The sequence below is a fragment of the Nyctereutes procyonoides genome, unplaced genomic scaffold (assembly GCF_905146905.1).
Source record: "Nyctereutes procyonoides isolate TBG_1078 unplaced genomic scaffold, NYPRO_anot_genome, whole genome shotgun sequence".
Taxonomy (NCBI): Eukaryota; Metazoa; Chordata; class Mammalia; order Carnivora; family Canidae; genus Nyctereutes; species Nyctereutes procyonoides.
In genome coordinates, this window is record NW_026575051.1 from 45,798,677 (window position 1) to 45,816,267 (window position 17,591).

Consider the following 17,591-nt stretch of genomic DNA (forward strand, 5'->3'; position numbering starts at 1 on the left):
TGCATCCCTTCTATCATCAAGAAAGTCTTCTTATGGAAAAAAAGATGTTTGCACTAAACATATGCTTAGTGAAGTAGTTTATTATCATTTTAGTGCAAGTTTCTTACATTGTTGTGGATTAGAAACAAGCATTTCTTGTGTGCGGGTCCTCACTGAGTTACACCTCTAGTTCCAGGTTAGAGATAAAATTGCTGGTACCAGCATGTTAATGGTAGAGATGGTAAGAAGGAGGCACATTAGAGGAGAAAGAGGAATGCCGAATAGCTCTCAGATTTGGAATTGATTAACAGGTGGATGGTAGTATTATTTACTGAGTTAGAGAAGAGTGGGAGAAGAACAGGTTCAATGGAGGAAAAAAATCAAACGTTTGAACATGTCATATTTGAGAAGCCTGTTAGACATTTCAAAGATATTGGGCAAGTAGTCTTGTGTTCCAAAGAGAGGTCAGGGGTTTACTTTTTTTTTTTTTTTTTTAGATTTCATTTATTTATTTATTTATTTATTTGAGAGAAAGAGATGGAGATAGTGGCAGAGAACACAAGGAGGGTGGACAGGGAGAAGCAGGCTCCTGCTGAGCAGGGAGCCTGATGTGCGGCTTGATCCCAGGACTCCATGATCACAACTCAAGCTGAAGGCAGATGCTTAACTGACTGAGCCATCCAGGTGCCTCAGGGGTTTACATTTGAAAAATTTTTTTTGAAAAACCAATTTGTTCACATAGTTCAAAAATCTAAATGTAAAATGTTATGAAGTACAAATTCTTCCATTCTTGTCCTGCATCTGTCTAGTTCCTACATTACTTTCTCCTCTCTTAGATTCTTATGTATACTCACTTTATGCTTATACAAACATATACAAATACACATTATTGTTTGTACTCCCTTTTGATAAAGCAGTACTTATATTTATTGTTCTGCACTTCGCTTTTTTTTCTTAATCTTGAGATCATTCTATAGCACCATGTAGTTCTTCATTCTTTATTTAACAGTTGCATAGTGTTTGATCATATAGTTATTTATTTGACCCTAATTTATTTATTTAACCAGTCTTCTATTAAAGGACATTAGGATTGGGGCACCTAGATGGCTCAGTTGGTTAAGTGTCTGCCTTTTGGCTCAGGTCATGATCTCAGGATCCTGGGACTGAGCTCCATGGTCCCTGCTCAGTGGTCTGTTTCTCCCTCTGCCCCCTCCCTCTCTCATGCTCATGTGTTCTCTCTCTTTTAAATAAATAAATAAAACCTGAAAAACAAAACAAAACAAAACAAAAACCCAGACGTTAGGGTTGTCTTAGCTTGGACTGCTACAACAAAATACCACAACATGAGTGGCTTAAACAACAGACATTTAATTCTCACAGTTCTCTGGTGGCTGGGAATTTTAAGATCAAGGTGCTGGTTGGTAGATTCAGTCCTTGATGAAGGCTCTTTTCCTAGCTAGCAGATGGCTACATTCTGTAAATTCTTACATTGTGGAGAAGGAAGCTCTATTGTCTCTTTCTTTTTTTCTTTTTCGGAGATTTTATTTATTTACTCATGAGAGACACAGAGAGAGGCAGAGACATAGACAGAGGGAGAAACAGGCTCTTTGCAGGGAGCCTGATGTGGGATTCAGTCCCAGGACCCCGGGATCATGCCCTGAGCTGAAGGCCGATGCTCAATCACAGCCACCTAGGTGTCCCTATTGTCTCTTTCTGATAAGGGCACTAGTCCCACCATGGGGGTTCCACTCTCATGACCTCATTTAAACCTAAGTGCCTCCCAAAGTCTATACCTCCTAATGCCATCACATTGAGAGTTTTGACTTCCAATATATGAGTTTTGAGGGGACACAGACATTCAATTCATAACAAGGATAGTTTTCAACTAGATTATTTCCAAGATCTCTTTCCAGTTCTAAGATTTCATGATACTCTTTATGAAATGATTATTCTCAGTACTATCTCTTTCCTCCACTTCCTCCAAAAAGGATGTATAAATTGTGATCTGGCACTTCTAATTATTTTTAACAATTACTCTTTACAATTAGCTAACAAACTCTTCAACATTTATTATAATATATTTGTTGAGTATCAACTAATAATATGTGCCCATCACTCTTCTAGGTATAGGGGATGCAGCAATGAACAAAGATCTCTGTCATGAGCTTACATGGGCAAGACTAAACAAGATAAATAAATAAAATATATAATAGATACTGATTAAGAACTGAGAAGAAAAATAAGAGAGCTAGGGTTGAAGATGAGTGTGTGTGTGTGTGTGTGTGTGTGTGTGTGTGTGTGTCTGTGTTGGCATTTTAGACAGAATGACCAGAGAAGGCTTTGAAGGACACGTCAGATGATGCAGGTCTAAAGTAAGTGAGAAAGTAAGTCCTGTGGATATCTCAAAGAAGAGCATTTTGGGCAGGGGGAAGGTATCACTGTCTAAAGTATTTTTTTCAATGATTCTAGTGTTTGAGTTATTGGAGATCTCTGGGTACCTATTTGTTTAGATCTGTCTTCCATCACTACTCACTGATCCTCCATCTTCCTCACCTAGCTCACTAGCTTCCCTCTCTAGATTCTGGCGGTAATCTACACATTTAAGCCTTTATTTCCATCTCTTTTCCCAGGCTACTATCCATCTGTTTGGTTTGGCCCGGCCTCTCTGTGGTTCTGCCATCTTGGTCCCTGACTGCTGCTGAGGTATTCCTTACCCAACTTCTGTAACGATATTAATCCAAGACTGAGCCCATTAGATCAAAGCCTGTTCAAAGTGAAGCTGAGTCTCGTAAAGTGATCAAATTAATCCCTCTTTATTGAGTGAAAATAGAGGACTGCAGACATTTCAATTATATAAATAAACAAGAGGGAAATCAAGAAAATCAAAGCCAAAAGCCAGGTCAATTACTGATACTCAGAAACAACCTCAAGCTTTAAGTTTCTATGTCAGATTCAGCATTACGCCCTAGAGTGAGTGCCTTTTAAATTCAACAAGGTGGCCTCAGGCCAAAGATATCCCATTGATCCAATTACTACTTGCTCAGCACTTATCTTTTATTTCAACCTTTGTGTACCATACTTTTTTCTGTTTAGCACCTTACTCAATCCCTGGTGTATGAAATGATACTCTACATTTTTTTAAGAAAGATCCTATTTACATTTTTTTCTGTCTCTGGTTTACAGTGATTTTTAGAAAGATCCTATTTACATTTCTTCTGTATCTGGTTTACAGTGGTTTCTAGTATCTGGATTACTGGATTTTTTTTTTTTCCTGTCAATTGCTTTGCTATAACAATCCCTGTGAATCACAGTCCCTGGTCTCGAGTTCCTATTCCTGAGAGGGCAATGTGGCATTCCTCATATTCACTGATCTCCTCTAATTAAAGTCTAGGCAATTCTGTTTTTCCAGTTGGGTTATCCGTTGAGAGGCTATTTTTTAGTGAGATCAGTATAGGTAGAATGGTGCCGAAGTAAAAACATTACTGTGAGGAAGTAAGGATGGTCTAGAGTTTGGAAAAGTCCAACAGACTCAAAGTGTTGTAATAGAGAAGTCTTCTTAAAAATTTTAGGTAGTCAAAGTTTTACTTCAAATTTTCTGCAAGAGTAAAGGTCCCTTGTAGGCTAATCCAAAGATTCACTATTAAGACCATTTTAAGGAAAAGAGAATGATTGATTATATAATCCTTAAACTAGCTATATTAAAAAAAAAAAATCTAGGGATCCCTGGGTGGCGCAGCGGTTTGGCGCCTGCCTTTGGCCCAGGGCGCGATCCTGGAGACCCAGGATCGAATCCCACGTCGGGCTCCCGGTGTATGGAGCCTGCTTCTCCCTCTGCCTGTGTCTCTGCCTCTCTCTCTCTGTGACTATCATAAATAAATAAAAAATTAAAAAAAAATCTAGCTCACTAGAGATCACTAGACTTTTCTCTGGCAGTTAACTGGGTTAGAAGAGTGGAGTTTCATACAAGTTTTATTTTTAAAAATAAAGATACTAAATATAGGCCAAACATTTGTGTATACCAGGCACTTTACAAGTATTATCTCCTTTCATCTATACAACTATTGAGGGAGGTAGAATAATTCATACAAAGCTGTGTAGTGGTGGAGAAGAGTTTGAACCCAGGTATTTCTGAGCCTGTGCTTTCCAGTGCTATACCATTTCCCCTCCAGTCTTGCTTGCTCAGAAGAACTTGTTAAAACTGCAGTTTTCTAGGCCTCTCTCTTAGACATTCTGCTTCACTGGCTCTGGCACAGAACTTTGGAATCTCTATTTTTATCAAGATCCTTGTGTGAGTCTAGTGGGCAGAAGAATTTATTAGACCTTGTCCTATTCTGCACTCTCTAATGCTAAGTAATAAAAATAAGCTTTTCTTCATCTCTAAATACCTAATGCTTACATATTCAAAGAAATGAAACCAAACCAAGCACATTATCTTATTTGTAATGAGAGTCAAAAGTTTTTATTCAGAAACAAAAAACCACATCTAGTTATAATGCTCCCTTCCTTAACATGTAAACATGATCAAGTATTCATCATCTTTGAAAACAAGCTGCCACCTTGTCATCTCTTGCCTTTCCCAGACAAACTTATTTGAACAGTCATCCATATTCATGGTCTCTAATTCCTTACTTTTCCTTTATTCCTCACCTCACTATGGTTTGGCTTGGTTTGGCTTTTGTGTTATATCTCTATAGAGGCTGTGCTCATCACCAATAACTTCCTGGTTGGATTCATATCAGCTCTTACCTAACCTGACTTTCCTAGAACAAGTCTTAATTCTATAATGTTTATCTGAAAATTGCTTAACCCATTTTATGAGGAATGCTCATTTTTTCCAAGAAAGAGGTTGTTCATTATATGGTCTCATTCATTTGGGGAATATAAAAAATAGTGAAAGGGAATAAAGGGGAAAGGAGAGAAAATGAGTGGGAAATATCAGAGAGGGTGGCAGAACATGAGAGACCCCTGACTCTGGGAAACGAACAAGGGGTGGTGGGAAGGGAGGTGGGTGGGGGGGTTGGGGCGACTGGGTGATGGGCACTGAGGGGGCACTTGATGGCATGAACACTGGGTGTTATGCTATATGTTGGCAAATTGAACACCAATAAAAAATAAATTTATAATAAAACAATTAAAAAAAAAGAGGTTGATTATATCAACTAAAAAGTACCATCCCAGACCAGGTATGGAACAATTTTTTTTTTATATTTGGCAGCTAATTTTGAAGAACAAGGGATAGTATGTAGTCCAAAAGAAATCATGAGCCAAAAGCCGAAATAAACATCTGGAAGGAAAGAACATGCTCAGTTGGGATGGAGTCCAGAAGGAAGAATGGATAATGGGCAAGAGGGACAATGGAAACTATGTCTGACCAAGCTCTTCCAGCTCCAGGAGTTGGGCAGAGGCTTGGTATTTATAAAATGGATGAAAGGAAGATAAGTCTCTGTAATGATTTACCTATTGACCTTATTATATGTTATTAGGAAGGTACAGCAAAAAAAATTATTTTAATCTCATTTCATTTTACCCAGGTACACCAGGAGAAATTTGTAGTAGGTTAACTTTTTCTTCTCTTTTCTTTTCCCTTCTTTCTTCTCTCTCTTTCTCTCACTTCCTCCCTCCCTTCTTTTCTTATTTTAATTGCAATGTGGTTAATATACAGTGTTATATATATTTTTAAGATTTTATTTATTTATTCATGAGAGACACACAGAGAGAGAGAGGCAGAGACACAGGCAGAGAAGCAGGCTCCATGCAGGGACCCCGACGTGGGACTTGATCCCAGGACTCCAGGATCATGCCCTGAGCCAAAGGCAGACGCTTAACCACTGAACCACCCAGGTACCCCTATACAGTGTTATATTAACTTCAGGTGTACAGTATGGTGGTTTAACAATGCTATACATTAGTGCTCATCATAAGTGTACTCTTTAATCCCCATCACCTATTTCATTCATCCTTCTACCTACTGCCCCTTTGGTAACCATCTGTTCTTTTTCTATAGTTAAAAATCTGTTTTTGGGTTTGTCTCTCTCTTTTGTTTTTCCTTTGTTTATTCATTTGTTTCTTAAATTTCATATATGAGTCATATTATATGATATTTGTCTTTCTCTTACTGACTTATTTCATGTAGAATTATATTCTCTAGATTCATCCATATTGCTGCAAATGGCAAGACTTTACTTTTTTTAATGGCTGATTAATATTCCATTGTATGCACACACATCTTCTTTATCCATTCATCTATCAATGGACACTTGAGCTGCTTTCATAATTTGACTATTATAAATAGTGCTGCAAATAAACATGGTGTACATACATTTTCAAACTAATGTTTTTGTATTTTTTGGGTAAATATCTCATACTGGAATTACTGGATGATACGGTAATTCTATTTTTAGTTTTTTGAGGAAGTTCTGTACTGTTTTCCACAGTGGAAACCAGTTTGCACCAGTTTACATTCCTGCCAACAGTGCGCAAAAGTTCCATTTTTCTCCATATCCTTGACAATACCTATTGTTTCTTGCGTTTTCGATTTTGGCCATTCTGACAGGTTTGAGGTGATATCTCATTGTGATTTTGACTTGCATTTCCCTGATAATGAATGATGTAAGCATCTTTCCATGTGTTTGTTGGTCATCAGTATTTTTTAGGATTATTCTAGTTCTGTGAAAAATATTGTTGGTATTTTGATAGGGATTGCTTTATTTTTTATTTTTTTTAAAGCATTTTTTTTAAATTTTTATTTATTTATGATAGTCACACACACACAGAGAGAGAGGGAGAGGCAGAGACATAGGCAGAGGGAGAAGCAGGCTCCATGCACCGGGAGCCCGACGTGGGATTCGATCCCGGGTCTCCAGGATCACGCCCTGGGCCAAAGGCAGGCGCCAAACCTCTGCGCCACCCAGGGATCCCTAGGGATTGCTTTAAATGTGTAGATTGTTTTGGGTAGTATGGACATTTTAACAATATTTGTTCTTTCAGTCCATGAGTGTGGAATATCTTTCCATTTGTTTTTTTTTTTTTTTTAATTTTTTTTTTTTTATTATTTATTTATGATAGTCATACAGAGAGAGAGAGAGAGAGGCAGAGACACAGGCAGAGGGAGAAGCAGGCTCCATGCACCGGGAGCCCGACGTGGGATTCGATCCTGGGTCTCCAGGATCGCGCCCTGGGCCAAAGGCAGGCGCCAAACCACTGCGCCACCCAGGGATCCCTCTTTCCATTTGTTTATGTTGTCTTCAGTTTCTTTCATCAATGTTTATAGTTTTCAGAGTACAGGTCTTTCACTTCCTTGGTTAAGCTTATTTCTAGGTTTTTCATTATTTTTGGTGCAATTGTATATGAGATTGTTTTATTAATTTCTCTTTCTCCTCCTTCATTATTAGTGTATAGAAATGCAATGGATTTCTGTACATTGATTTCTTATCCTGTGACCTCATGAATTCATTTATCAGTTTTAGTAATTTTTTGATGGAGTCTTTAGGGTTTTCTATATATAGTACCATGTCATCTGCAAATAGTGAAAGTTTTACATCTTCCTTACTAATTGGATGGTTTTTCCTTTTTCTTGTCTGAGTGGTATGGCTAGGACTTCCAGTACTATGTTGAATAAAAGTGGTGAGACTGAATATCCTTACCTTGTTCCTGACTTTAGAGGAAAAGCTCTCAGTTTTTCACCATTGAATGTGATGTTAGCTGTGGGGTTTTCACATATGGCTTTTATTATATTGAGGTATGTTTTCTCTAAACCTATTTTGTTGACAGTTTTTATCATGAATGTATGTTGTACTTTGTCAAATGCTTTTTCTGCATCTGTTGAAATGGTCATATAATTTTTATCCGTCCTCTTGTTGATGTGATGTATCATACTGATTGATTTTCAAATATTGAACCACTCTTGCAACCTAGGAATAAATCCCATTTGATTGTGGTGAATGACTTTTTAATATATTATTGGATTTGGTTTGCTAGTATTTTGTTGAGGATTTTTGCATCTATATTCATCATGGACGTTGGCCTGTAGTTTTCTTTTTTCATAATGTCTTTATATCCAGTTTTGTTATTAGGGTAATATTTGCCTCGTAGGATGAATTTGGAAGCTTTCCTTCCTCTTCTATTTTTTTTTCTTTTGAACAGTTTAAGAAGAATAGGCATTAACTCATATTTTTTTTTAAGATTTATTTATCTATTTTCTTAGAGAGAGTGTGAACAGGGAGAAGGGCAGAGGAAGAGAGAGTGAGGGAGAGACAGATTCCCCACTGAGCATGGAGCCCAACATGTGACTTGATTTCATGACCCTGAGATCATGACTTGAGCCAAAATCGAGTCAGATGCTTAACCGACTGAGCCACTCATATGTTGCATAAATGTTTGGTAGAATTCATGTGTGAAGCCATCTGGTCCTGGGCTTTTGTTTATTGGGAATTTTTTGATTAGTGATTCAATTTCTTTTATTTATTTATTTATTTATTTATTTATTTATTTATTTATTTATTTTTTTAGTGATTCAATTTCATTGCTGATAATAGGTCTGTTCAAATTTTGTATTTCTTCCTGATTCAATTTTGGGAGGTTTATGTTGCTAGGAACTTATTCATTTCTTCTAGAGTGTCCAATTTATTGATATATAATTTTTCATATATTCTCTTAAAATCCTTTGTATTTCTGTGCTATTGGTTGTTATTTCTCCTCTTTTATTTTTGATTTTGAGTCTTCTCTTTTTTTTTTTTTCCATGAATCTGGTTAAAGGTTTATCAATGTTGTTGGTCAGTACAAATAACCAGCTCCTGGTTTCATGGACCTGTTTTATTGTTATTTTACTTTCTGTATCATTTATTTCTGCTCTAATTTTTATCATTTCCTTCCTTCTACTGGCTTGGGATTTTTGGTTGTTAGGTTGTTTATTTGAGCTTTTCTTGCTTCTCGAGGTAGACATGTATTGCTACGAATTTCCCTTTTAGAAATACTTTTGCTATATCCAAAAGATTTTGAGCCATTGTGTGTTTTTATTTTCATTTGTGTGTATATATATATATATATTTTTTTTTTGGATTTTGTCTTTGATTTCCTGTCTTATTTATTGTTTAGTAGCATGTTATTTACATGCTGTGTCATCTTTCTGTCAAGACTCATTTCCTTTCAGTGGATGTTCTTGGCATTTTTTTCATCATTATTAGGTAATCTCCAAAAACTCAGCACTACCCAATAATTTATTCCAGTTGTAATCTTTGCTAAGTGCTTGACTTTATTTCAGACAGTATTAGTATTTACAGACATTTCTACGAAGCACATACATTATTCATCCAATTCTAATCTTATTCCATGGGTAGGGCAGGTATTATTAAATTTTATCTTGTTCTTTTTATTGTATCCTGGCTCTTAGTCTCCAATAAACATATATTGTATTGCTTTAATTATAGTAGATAAGCAGTAAATGATTAATGATCGTGATGATGACACATAATAATTTATATTAATCAAAGCCTTTTAACATGTTACCTAACATTAACATTGTACAGTGGATAAGGCATATATTATCATTTCCTTAAAAAAAAGGGAAAGTAGATGCAAAAAGGCAAGTGATTTATATAAAGTTATCCAATAAATTAATGGTTACGCTGTCTTCTCATACTTACAGGAATATTTCCTCAAAGGGCTGGCTGGTCATTGCTTTTTTGGGGCAGAGGAGAACTAATAATTTTTACTTTTTTTAGGATACACTAAAAAGGGATGCCTGGGTGGCTCAGTCCATTAAGTGTCTGACTCTTGATTTTGGTTCGGGTCATGATCTCAGGGTTGTGAGATTGAGCCCTGCAGTGGGGTTCCTCGTTTAGGGAGGAGTCTGCTTGGATTCTCTCTTTCCCTCTGCTCTCCCCACCCCACATGCACTCTTTTTTTCTCCCTTACTCTCTCGTTCTCACTCTCAAAATAAATAAATCTTTAAACACCAAAGAATCATGCAATGCTGCCAGCATTGGATGCAATCTTGGGCCACAAGTCTGCACACTCCTTTGCAACTGGTCCTGTGATAGCAGAACCTTTCATCTCACCTTTATTGTTTACTATAACCCGTTTTATCTTCAAAATAGAGAAACACACCATCTTTTCTTCAGTATGAATTTTGTTGTGGAATTACCACTGCTGAATGCATCTACTTTCTGATCTCTGGTTTGCATTTCTTCACTGTGGCCGCCAGCATGTCACTCATACTAGCACCTTGAAGTCTGTTCAGTGTTCCTTGATCCCCTTCACAAAAATGATAAACAGATTTTTTGGCTCCTGTGCTGTCAGCACAGCTGGTCACAGCTGCTACCAGAAGACCCAGGGAAATCCAGAATTTCGAACCAGAAGACCTGCCAACGTCCTTACTTTGAAATCTTGAATGCCAGAAAGAGACAGAAAGCTTCCTGGTATCTTGACAAGAATTTATAGGTTACTGTATTTTATTTTTTAATTTGAGACGGAGAGAGAGACAGAAAGAAAGAAAGAAAGAAAGAAAGAAAGAAAGAAAGAAAGAGAGAGGAAGCATGTGAATAGGAGGATGAACAGAGGGAGAAGATCAAGCAGGACTCCCTGCCAATTGGGGAGCCCACAGCAGGGCTTCGTCTCAAGACCCCAAGATCATGGCCTGAGCTGAAGTCAGACCCTTAACCAATTGAGCCACCCAGGTGTTCCCTGCTTACTGCATTTTAAAAGAATTTATCATGTGTTTCATTTTTTCATTTAAGATCATGACTTTAGCGACAGCAACACAAGATGGCAGCCACCATGGGCTCAGGAGTAAAAGTCCCTTGCAATTTTCTACTGTTGGAAGAACTGGAAGAAGGCCAGAAAGGAGTAGGAGATGGCACAGTTAGCTGGGGTCTAGAAGATGACGAAGACATGACACTTACAAGATGGACAGGGATGATAATTGGGCCTCCAAGAACAATTTATGAAAACTGAATATACAGCCTTAAAATAGAATGTGGACCTAAATACCCAGAAGCACCCCCTTTGTAAGATTTGTAACAAAAATTAATATGAATGGAGTTAATAGTACTAATGGAGTGGTGGACCCAAGAGCCATATCCGTGCTAGCAAAATGGCAGAACTCATATAGCATCAAAGCTGTCCTGCAAGAGCTCCGGCGCCTAAAGATGTCTAAAGAAAACATGAAACTCCCTCAGCCGCCTGAAGGACAGTGTTACAGCAATTAATAAAAAAGAGAAACCACAGCCCCCCCCCCCGCCCCCCCATTCGATTTAAGCAGTCATTTTCCACAGTAGTACATTTTCTAGATACGTCTTGTAGACCTCAAAAGTACTGGAAAGGAAGCTCCCATTCAAAGGCAATTTATCTTAAGATACTATAAACGATACTAATTTTTTGTCCATTTGAAATATATAAGTTGTGCTATAACAAATCATCCTGTCAAGTGTAACCACTGTCCACATAGTTGAACTTCTGGGATCAAGAAAGTATATTTAAATTGATTCTCATCATAACCGGTGGGGCACATCTAACTCAGCTGTGAAAAGACACATCACACAATCACCTTGCTGCTGATTACATGGCCTGGGGTCTCTGCCTTCTCCCCTTCTCCTCCTGCTGGCTTCCTCCCTCCCTCCACCCACTCCTCTGTCCCTGCAACAGCCCTCCAGTTTGGGGTGGCTTGCTAAAACAGGCGTGAAGGTTTCAGGTCGCAGCCTGTGGGACTACTGCTGGGTGTGCAGGGGTGCTCCAGCTGCACCCCTGGTTTCTTTTTTAAAGTCTTAAATGATGCCCTCCCCCCTCCAAGCCATCATCCTTTCTCCACTTCCCATGACCTCAGCCAAAGCATAGATTGTAACCCCCTCTGCTCCCCTCTGAAATTGGCCTTCGGTGAGGAATTCAGGGCTTTTCCCATATCTTCTCCCCCACCTTAATTGAGGGGTGCTGCTTTTTCCTTCCTCCTCAAGTCCCTTTTTGCACCATCACCACCCAATACTTCCTTGCTTTGGCCAGAAGCCATCAGGTAAGGTTGGAAAGAGTCTCTGACTTCCCTCGTTTAGTTTGGAACCACATTTACTCACTCTCCACCAGCCTGGGAATGAATATTGGGTCCTCAGCTCTGCCACCCTCTGCTGTCATCATCAGCTGATGCCGTTTTTTTAGCTCAGGTTTTGATAAAGTGAAAAGAACAGTCACCAGGGGTACTCAGACCTGCCAGCTCTCAAAGTGCTTGGTGGTAAAACTTGGAGAAAGGCCACAGAAGACACTTGTAAGCACACACGATCCCTTTGAATGAATTGTTTTCTTTTTCTGTAATTGCTTTTGCTTTTAACAATTTGAAGTTTTAAACAGGGTTCTCATGCGGTCATCTTACAATCCATTTGGGTCTAGTTTGGAATCTGACAACTGGAACGAAAAGAACCTTGGATTCGGTGCATACTTTGGTTTTGGTGCTGCTGTGTCTCATGGTCCTCAGCAGGGATGGAGAAAGAACTCAGTGTGCACAGCAGGTCCCCGAAATTGGTGGGCTTGACTTCCTGGCAAATTGCTGCGTTTTTCCACTTTTCTGTTCAGGACCACTAAATGCTGAGATGTGGATGCATACCGAAATAAAAGCGATTCATTGTGTTCTAAAAAAAAAAAAAATCATGACTTTAATAGCTGTGACTTAGTAAACACGTACCTATGCAAAGCAGTACCCAGGACAGAAAAATTCCCAGGGACAGAAAAATATCCAGGAAGTGAGGTTCAAAGATTATTCATTTTTTTTACTAGGTGAATCTCAACTTGGCAAAACTGTGGGTACTCTTTTTTTCTTTTTAAACCTGACTTGGATGAAAATAGACAAATATTTTAATTTAGATTACTTTATTTCTCTATTTTCATGTTCGTTAGCTTGTTGTTACCACCTAATATGGTGTGTAGGGTGGAGCAGAGCTGTAGCTGGGCTTTCAAGTATGGAGCCCAAAGCCCTTTTATCACTATCATGCTGTTATAAATTTATGAAAAAAAACACATTTTTTTTTTTTTTTTTTTTTTTTTTACTTTGGGTAGCAGATAAGTTGTTTTTGTTTTAATAGAAAGAAACACAGAAGAGAGAGCTCAGGCCACTGGCTGGCTATGTCACTCATACAGTTTAGTAAATGCTCACTTCTTCTCATGAATGATAGGAACATGCAGAGTATCTTTAAACATGCAAGCTGTTGGCATTCCAACCTGACTGATCTGTTAGCTTCAAACAGCTGAGTATATGCAGACCGTAGTATATAGAGCATCTTTTTACATGTACAGAGTGTTTCATATTTTGCCATGGTCAGCATCAACCCTTTTAAAATGCAAAACAATCACACTCTGCATGCAAAGCATGAAAACTGCATCATTTTTCAATAATTGTTTTCATATTACACAGAGAATAGTAGATATAAAATGGCAAATATGGGATGGTACAAAGACGACACTAGAAGTATTACCTTTTGTCCTGGACGACCAGATTCTCCAGGTTCCCCCTGGACAAAGAAAACCCAAGATGATAAAAACAATCTTACAAGAATTTTCCAAAGTCCTCAGGCCTCTGGACACTTTCACAGAGATGGCCTAGCCTTCCTGGTCATTTCACTTTATTACTGTATATCTCACCAGAGACAGGAAAATCTTTTTGCTGTGAACATACCTAAAGCTCACATACAAATCCACATTTCCATAAAAACCAGCTGCAGAGAGAAGTCATGGCAAGGCCTCTTATTTAAGCCTTTATCAGATTTCCAGCAGATACTCCCTGTTGTGTTTGGAAGGGGATTATTGCAGAAGAATAAAAAAAGTTATAACCATCAGAATTGGTGGAAAAGAAGAGAAAGCAGAGGCTTATAAAATTCAGAACTGTAACTCCTGGGGTACAATCATTCACAAGGTTACAGTTACCTTAATTCCTGCAGCAGATGATCCAGGGTCACCCTAAAACAAAACCCTTGAGAGATTATCCCATAAGTTATGAGAATAAAAATCATACAAATGCACAGAAAGCCATTATCAACATGGCACTCAAAAGAGCCCCAATACTACCAGACCTAACCACGCTCCATAGGACTATGTCAACATGTCAGTTGTTAAGATGCCAACAATTTCCAAGGTACACAATGCACTTTCTAAAAACATGGGTTTATTTTCAATGCAAAATACTTAAGGACTGTATTCATTGAAGTCAATATAAATACATGAATATGTATCTCTTCCCTTGATATAATGCTAAGACTGTATTCTAAAGTAATAAGTTATAATTTAGAAATCTGGGATTTTGGTGTTCTCTATTTCTGGAATGTATTAATGTCACAGGCTCTCAGTTATTGGGAGTTCCTTAACCCTCTTGGTCTTCAGAAAGTCAGGGTTCAACAGATGAAGTCAAAGGGTTAATGATGTTGAGCTGGAAAAAGCCCATAAATTATACTGTCATTCTACTTATGGGTAGAACTGCCTTATGATTAGGCTTTGTCAAAGCTATGCCCCTCTTAGCATGGATTGGTTTTCTTCCACATTTCTTCCTGACTATTCTCTCACCTCTTATAGGTCCTAACCTAAATGTTACCTTGTCAGTATGGTTTCCAGGCCAGCCTATTTGGAATTGCAGCCCTGGTCCAACACTCCCCATCTGCCTTTTTCTTCTTCTTCTTTTTTTTAATAGCATAAATTACTTTCTAGCACATTATCTAACTTTTATGTTTTTTGGTTTTCTTATATTCCATCTAAAAAATGTGAGCACTACAAGGTCAGGAATTTTTATCTGTTTTATTCTTGTTTTGGCTAAGAATAGAGCCTCACACATAGCAGATACTAAATAATTATTGATTAACTGATATGTGAATACATGTCTTATGGCACTTTAGCTGTTGTTTTCTCTCATGGATTCCAAAGTGGGACAACTATATATCAAAATCTGCTAATCAAGGTGACGATTACTGTATGTAAACTTACTGTATAAGTTCAGGGAAAAAAAACGGAAGGAGCTCATAGTAGGTGCTTAGAAATTTTAACATTAATGTTAATACAGAGAAATATTGACCATTTACATTAATTTGGGCTAGTTATATTCACAATTTCCTGAGTAATTAAAAATAATTTTAAAAATGAGGTAGAAGTCCTTTTATCTGATCCTGTAATTGGTTATATCACCACAAAAAACTGCTCAGACTTGTAAATGCTGAGGATTTGGTGAGGATTCCAGACATTTGTTATCTGTGTAAGTAGATATTTTATCAATATTTATCAATATTTTATTGATACCAAATATTGATACCAGTAATGTAAAAGTGTAGTTTTAGGGGTCAAAACTTTATACAAATATTCCCAGATGTCAGTGCAAAATGTTATGGTTTGATTTTTTCCCCCAGTATTATTGTGAAATAATTGGCATACACCACTGTATAGGTTTAAGGTACACAGGATGATGGTTTAGTTTACATACATTGTGAAATGATTATCATAATAGGTTCAGCTAACATCCGCCTTCTTAAATAGACACACACATACAAAAAAAAGAAAAAAAGAAAAATAAAGGAAAAACATGGACTCCCCACCCCCACCTCTATTTAACTACAAGACTGATCTCTTTTCCTATGAATTTACTTGTTTTAGTTTTTTTTTTTTTTAAAGATTTTATTTATTTATTCATGAGAGACACACACAGAGAGAGAGGCAGAGACACAGGCAGAGGGAGAAGCAGGCTCCATGCAGGGAGCCCGATTGAGTCCCAACTCAATCCTGGGACCCCAGGATCATGCCCTGGGTGGAAGGCAGGCGCTAAACTGCTGAGCCACCCAAGGATCCCCTTAGGTTTCACATATAAATGAGATCATACAGTATTTGACTTTATCTGTCTGATTTATTTTACTTATCATAATGCCTTCAAAGTCCATCCATGTTGTCACGAGTGGTAAGATTCCTCTTTTTTTAATGACTGAATAATATTCTATTGTATATAAATACCACAACTTTATCCATTCACTCATCAAGGGATACTTAGGTTGTTTATCTTGGCTGTTGTAAATAATGCTGCCATGAATATGGAAGTGCAGATATCTTTTCAAATTAATGTTTTCATTTCCTTTGGATATATTATCAGAAATGGAATTGCTGGATCATACAGTAGTTCTATTTTTAATTTTTTGAAAATCCTCCATGCTGTTTTCCATAGTGGCTGTATCAATTTACATTCCCAACATCAACATACAAGGTTTCTCTTTTCTCCACATCTTTGACATTTCTTTCTTTCTTTTTTTTCTTGCCAGCCTTACTTTTCTTGTCTTTTTATTTATTTATTTATTTATTTATTTATTTATTTATTTATTTATTTATTTATTTATTTATTTATAATTTATTTATGATAGTCAGAGAGAGAGAGAGACAGAGACACAGGCAGAGAGAGAAGCAGGCTCCATGCACCGGGAGCCCAACGTGGGATTCAATCCCGGGTCTCCAGGATCGTGCCCTGGGCCAAAGGCAGGCACCAAACCACTGCGCCACCCAGGGATCCCTCTTGTCTTTTTAATGATGGTTATTCTAATAGGCATAAGGTGAAATCTCATTGTTGTTTTAATTTTAATTTCCCTAATGACTAGTAATGTTGAGCACTTTTTCATACCTGTTGGCCTTTCATATATTGTTTTGGAAAAATGCCTTTTTGGGTCCTTTGCCCACTTTTCAATTGGATTATTTATTTTTTGCTAGTAAGTTGTATGAGTTCTTTATATATTTTGGTTATTAACCTCTTACCAGATATATGGTTTGAAAATATTTTTTCTCATTCCATAGGTTGCATTTTCACTTTGTTGGTGGTTTCTTTTGCTGTGCAGAAGCTTTCTAGTTTGTTTAGTCTCATTTGTTTATTTTTGAATTTGTTGCGTATGCTCTAGGTGTTATATCCAAAAAATCACTACCAAGCCCATGTAAAGGAGTTTTTTTCCCTATATTTTCCTATAGGAAATTCATTATATTAGGTCTTATATTTAAGTGTTTAATCCATTTCAAGTTAATTTTTGTAAGTGGTGCAAGATATGGGTCTAGTTCCATTCTTTTACATGTGAATATCTAATTATCCCAGTACCATTATTGAAGAAATTGTCTTTTCTCCATTCTTGATTCCCTTTTCAAATATTAGTTGGCCATATGTTTGGGTTTATTTCTGGGCTCCCAATTCTGTTACATTGGCTTTTGGGTCTGTTTTGTGCCAGTAGTGTACAATTTTGGTGACTATAGCTTTATAGGATAGCTTGAAATCAGTAAGAGTGATACTTCCGGCTTTGTTCCTTCTTAGGATTTCTTTGGCTTTTCAGGTCTTTTATGATTCCATATAAATTTTAGGAGCATTTTGTTTACTTCTGTAAAAGATACCATTGGATTCTTGATAGGGATTGCACTGAATTTACAGATAACTTTCAGTTGTATTGACAGTTTAATAATCTTAATTCTTCCAATCCAAGAACACAGGATATCTGTACATTTACTTGTATTTTCTTCAATTTACTTCATCAGTGACATGTAGTTTTCAGCATAGAGATCTTTTATCTCCTTACTTAAATTTATTCCTAAGAATTTTGCTGGTTTTGGTACTATTGTAAATGGGATTGATTTATTTCTTTTTCAGA

At 37.3% G+C, this 17,591-nt stretch overlaps 1 protein-coding gene and 1 pseudogene across 1 annotated transcript; one reads left to right on the top strand and one right to left on the bottom strand.

Annotated features, from left to right (window-relative positions):
• Window positions 1-9,939: 9,939 nt before the first annotated feature.
• LOC129512405 (60S ribosomal protein L23-like) lies at window positions 9,940-10,609 on the bottom strand (annotated as a pseudogene).
• Window positions 10,610-10,740: 131 nt separating this feature from the next.
• LOC129512710 (ubiquitin-conjugating enzyme E2 variant 1-like) lies at window positions 10,741-11,323 on the top strand. Its single transcript, XM_055330241.1, has 2 exons — window positions 10,741-10,910; window positions 11,036-11,323. Exons 1-2 carry the CDS (start codon window positions 10,741-10,743, stop codon window positions 11,181-11,183), a joined length of 318 nt encoding a protein of 105 aa, XP_055186216.1. The 3' UTR covers window positions 11,184-11,323.
• Window positions 11,324-17,591: the final 6,268 nt, after the last annotated feature.

Coding starts and splice junctions, on each gene's coding strand:
- LOC129512710 (XM_055330241.1), top strand. CDS start 10,741: ATGGCAGCCACCATGGGCTCAGGAGTAAAAGTCCCTTGCAATTTTCTA. Junction 10,911..11,035: donor ATGATAATTGGGCCTCCAAG/AACAATTTATGA, acceptor TACTAATGGAGT/GGTGGACCCAAGAGCCATAT.